Consider the following 5,000-nt stretch of genomic DNA (forward strand, 5'->3'; position numbering starts at 1 on the left):
CATGGAGCCAAAATGGGGGATCTCCACGATCACAGGCCTGAAGCAGGGAGACACAGTGCAACTGAGCTACACGCGCAGAGGCAACAGAGGTGCGCTAATGCTAACCATGCAACAGCAACTCAAAACCTTGATCTTTATTGGAGGGTTGCATTTCACATGGTATATGAAATATTATCAGTGTGCATTTAAAAAAAAATATATATACATTGAAAAGGTACGTCTACTTTGAGAGCCACTAAGCCTGATTACTAATGTACATAATATTGCTTTGCTAAGAATCCCTCACTTGAGCCTTTGACAGGAACGTTGGGGACTGTGCTGGAGAGAAATCAATACAGTACAGCACACCACTGCAGCACATTTAGCCAAGAACTGTGCTGCCAAGAACTGCGTTGCCAGGTATTGCTCTTTTCCTATTTGCCCATTCAGAATATTTACTGGAGCCTCGTTGGATACAAACCCCCTTTGGAGAGGGACACTACAGTTTCATTCACAGAACCTAACGCAATCGATCCCCCATGTCCGCCACACTGATCTATAAAGAATACCTGGATAGAGCATCTACGTCAAAATTCTGAAGCCTACATGGCGGCGGCCATTATGGGACCACTTGCCATAGAAATGCATAGACAGTAAAAGACAGTAAAAGAATGTTGCCGTTCTGCAACAATGGAATTGGAACACCACGCCGCCATTATGGGACCACTCGGGACAGTTCCATTGGCTTCATTGCTGATGGGTCAGCAACAATGAGATAGTCCAGAGCGATATAAAGAGAGAGTTGCGACAACCCGGGTACAGAAAATTCGGTTTGTGACGTGGTTCGTGTAACTTCAAGTAGTTCAAATAGTTCCCGGAAGCGATTTTGACTGTTCGTTAGTATCATAAAATAACCGTCTTTTACTGTCTGTTAACGAGTGTTCGATCCTAACTTCCGGGAACTATTGTTGAGAAAATATGGAACATTAGCGTCAATGGAGTTGTCGCAACTCTCTCTTTATATGGCTCTGAGATAGTCTATCCAGGTATTCTTTATAGATCAGTGGTCCGCCACAGTGAGTGCTTCTGAGCCAAAATGGCGGGCTCACCCCAGGAACTGTGCGCCGGCCGGCCCCATCTCCACCAGCCGGCTGACCAGCCCCTCCCCCTCCACCATGGGGGGCGGGTACGCCAGGCGGTGGCGCTTGGCGAGGCGGCATGTGATGCGCGTGGGAGCCTGGCACTTCCTGGGCGGGATGATGATGCGCATGCCGTCGTGGCGACTGCCCCGCATGGACCCGCCCCGAGCGTCCACCATGAAGCTGACCAAGAACCTGCCGGAAGAACACACGACAGTTTGAGAGAGACAGATGGAGAGACAGAGAGAGAGGGAGGAGAGAGAGAGAGAGAGGCAGAGGGGAGAGAGAGAGGCAGAAGGGAGAGAGAGAGAGGATAGAGAGAGGAGAGAGAGAAAGAGAGAGGGAGGAGAGAGAGGCAGAAGGGAGAGAAAGAGAGGGAGGAGAGAGAGAAAGAGAGAGAGAGAGGAGAGAGGGAAAGACAGATTGTACACCCCACGGCACAGACACGACGAGTGAGAACGAACACAATTCATGCTGTGACCACGGAACACCCAAACACACCGACCAAAAGAAATCAAGACGGAGAGAAACAAAGAGAGAGAGGAACGAGAGAAAGCAGGGAGAGAGCACTGATTAAATAGGTTAAAAACAAAAAATGAGTAGACAAAGAGAGAGAGAGAGAGAGAGGGAGTAAAGAGAGAGAGAGAGAGAGAGAGAGAGAGAGAGAGAGAGAGAGAGAGAGTTGTTCTCTGCATTTTAGGTCTGGGTACATCGCTCTCTGAAAAATGAGATTTGGCACTGCACATCTTTAGTGATCATTTGTTCTGGGAAGGGAGGAATAAATTAGAGATGACGCTGAGTGTGGCATGCCAGATGCCTTCATACGATCCCACAGCCTCCATCTCCCTGTCGAGCACAACTATAAATTATTGATTTACCCCTGGCATTGACTGGCATTGGGTTCAATGCTGCCGCCGGAAAACTCCATCTCAGAGTCCCCTTGCAGAAACACAAGCCCCAGTCTACAGTTTTACGCTGATGAGATGACAAATATATTTACAGGTGCCTGGATGGCATAACCACAATAAGCGTATTGAATGCTATTGCGATGACATCAGTGAGTCCATCAGTGAGGCTTTCTGCAGAGATTACAGCAATGAGCTGACTGCTGCTAATGTGTGTGGTCCCTATTGTGTGGGGAAAAGCAGCTACTGTGCATAGCCAGAGCTAATACAGCATATATGTCTTTACATCATATTGCAATATATTATATTAGACCTTATGTTATGTTTTGTATGTAGCTCTTGTATTTAGCTCTCTTGTACAAACACGGAACGTTACATACTGAACATCAATAATAATGTATTTATTGTTTACGCATTTTAAAATAAAACACCTTCATGTGGTGTATCCATATTCAATACTGTATAAACACGGCATACTACAGTATATGATTTTACAGTGTGCGTGTTGATTCACTTAAAACGTTGTGTTTTTTAAATTGGACGAAGCCCTGCTTTGGTTCTTCCTGTGTGCTGAATGGGTCTCTGTGTAAGGCTGACACTACTGTCTCAGAACTGTCAGAACTTTTCCTCCGCTGTCCTACTCTGATGGACTAGTCCGTGGACTTCAGGGAGTTCATCTCTAGGGGGAGTAGAGAGGAGGTTTAATAATGGCACACTCCACACGGATGCTGTAGTGGAGTGGACATCGGTGAGTTGACTGGTCACTCACTAACGTTCGTCTCTAGGGGGACTAGGGAGAAGGTTTAATAATGGCACACTCGGACGTCTCTAGGGGGACTAGGGAGAAGGTTTAATAATGGCACACTTGGACGTCTCTAGGGGGACTAGGGAGAAGGTTTAATAACGGCACACTCGGACGTCGGCTGAAGTACTCCACACGTATGCGGTGAGGCATTGTACTGTCATGCACTCAGTCAGTCAAGATCGGAGAAAACGGCCTGATGTTCACCAGAGAGAAGCTGACCCCAGGTGACCCCAGGTGGACACATGACACCTGATGGCAGGTGGACCAAATCTGGGCCACATCAGGGCCACATCCGGGCCACACCAGGGCCACATCCGGGCTAGAGTCAGATGGCCTCTGGTTTGGCACATTGGCTTGGTACATCTCTGTAAGTAAGCTATGCAAAAGCATTTCTAGTCGGCTAGACAATAGAGTCAAGCTTTCTGCAGTCCTGAATAGCAGGTGAGTCTGGCCAGATCAGAGCCAGATCAGAGCCCAAATAAGGGGCAGAATCATGGCCAATCAGGACCAGAATCAGCGCTATGAAGGACATACATGATCTGAGGGTTAGAGTGCTTGCTTGATACAGTCGGCTGCTAGTGGAAGATCAGGGTGCAACAGAGGAAGAAGTTAGAAGGTAAAATCGGGAGAGACGGATGAGAGGGAGGAAATCACAGTAGAAAAGAAGGAAGGAAGGAAGGAAGGAAGGAGAGACGGGGAGAAATAACCGGACACAGTTTTCACCTGGAGTCATATTGGGGAAGCGGGGAGTTGTAGCTGCAGGAGAAAAAAAACAAAAAAAAAAAAACAGCCAAAACAAAAAAGAGAGACAGACAGAAAGTGCACGAGGCAAAACAACAAAAGTAAACACAAACACAAACACAAATAAAAACACATAAATGACACATTATTACACTGCATTCAATAGCGTCGTCATGGCAACAGGGCAATCTAAAACAAAACAACACAGGGATCGCAGAGACACTGGAAGGGATCATGAATAATACACAAAACCAGACTCCGCAAGGTACACAGAACACAACAAAACAAAACAAAACAAAAGAAGAAGAAATAAAAGCACATGGATGAAATGTGGAGAACAAATAAAGACAGCAGGGTAGTGGAGAAAATACAATGAAGAGAACTTAAAAGCTTTAACATTTAAAACAATCATAAGCAACCTGGCGTGTCACACATTCAAAACACTCTGCATACAGTGTTGTGTGTGTGTGTATGTGTGTGTGTGTGTGTGTTCAGGATGGCACTGTATTTAAAGCATGTAGTAATGAAGCCAACATTATTCATATTTACATAAAAAAAATCAGGCGACATTGACCAGTCGGGAGTAGCCAGCGGTGTTTAGGTTCCTTGACACTATCTTCTACATGACAGTGTGTAAAGATGTACTGTACAGAATGTAAGCTGTTTGCCGATACACTGTAGAGACAACACACACTTGAGTAACTGACACCACAGGGAGTACTGGTCTTGGACCTGTAGTGATGACGATCTTTGAAATGTGCCCTGGCTGTCCTGCAGATGCGGCATGCAGCTCTGACCTCACTGAGCTCTGGGAGGAGCCACTGGGATCTACTGACTCAGCACAAATGCCTGTGGACTGTGCTGTGCCAGAGAGGTAGAACAAACATCTCTCTCTCTCTCTCTGTCTCTACGGCACTGGGCTGCTACTGGGCAGGACTGTCGTATTGCCTGAGCGATTGGACTGGGCTTGGCCGGGTCGTCTGCTACGCTCTGTTGCTTGTCTGTCCGGCTGGCTGGCTGTGAAACTAGACTCCACCATGTGCTAGCCCTTTAAGGAGGGAGACTTGTTTTTGCATCACAACTCATTCTAGAAGTATATAGTGTAGATCTAGAATTTTGCATCGCCTAACAGTCAAAATGGTTGCTGAAATTCATCAAATGGAACCTTCTGCAATGTTCTAATCCCATATTAGTGTCCTTCTCAAAAAGCAGAAAACAGGAAAGCCACTGCAGATGCTAACATGGCGTGGTGCTGAACTAGCAACAGCTAGCTCATCACAGCGACTGACAAAAGATATGCTCCTTTGTCCGGTAACAGGAGCTGTTAAACAGTATATACTGTAAACTGTCGCTGCTCTAACAATGACTGTCCAAACACTTGTGAAGGAGGAGAGTTCAGATGTTTACTTATCTCACTAGCTTGTGTCATCA

General features: G+C 46.4%; 1 protein-coding gene across 1 annotated transcript in view; it reads right to left on the reverse strand.

Annotated features, from left to right (window-relative positions):
• The window catches only part of ank3a (ankyrin 3a), a 111,805-nt gene that overhangs the window by 33,718 nt on the left and 73,087 nt on the right, over window positions 1-5,000 (reverse strand). Inside the window, exons 23-24 of the mRNA XM_062520320.1 lie at window positions 1,089-1,313; window positions 1-37 (exon numbers count right to left, since the gene is read on the reverse strand). The exon at window positions 1-37 is cut by the window's left edge and continues 118 nt beyond it. Of these exons, the coding sequence (XP_062376304.1) occupies window positions 1-37; window positions 1,089-1,313 (262 nt within the window). The remainder of the gene's footprint in view (window positions 38-1,088; window positions 1,314-5,000) is intronic.

Source organism: Sardina pilchardus, chromosome 18 (assembly GCF_963854185.1).
Source record: "Sardina pilchardus chromosome 18, fSarPil1.1, whole genome shotgun sequence".
In the NCBI taxonomy this organism is placed as follows: Eukaryota; Metazoa; Chordata; class Actinopteri; order Clupeiformes; family Clupeidae; genus Sardina; species Sardina pilchardus.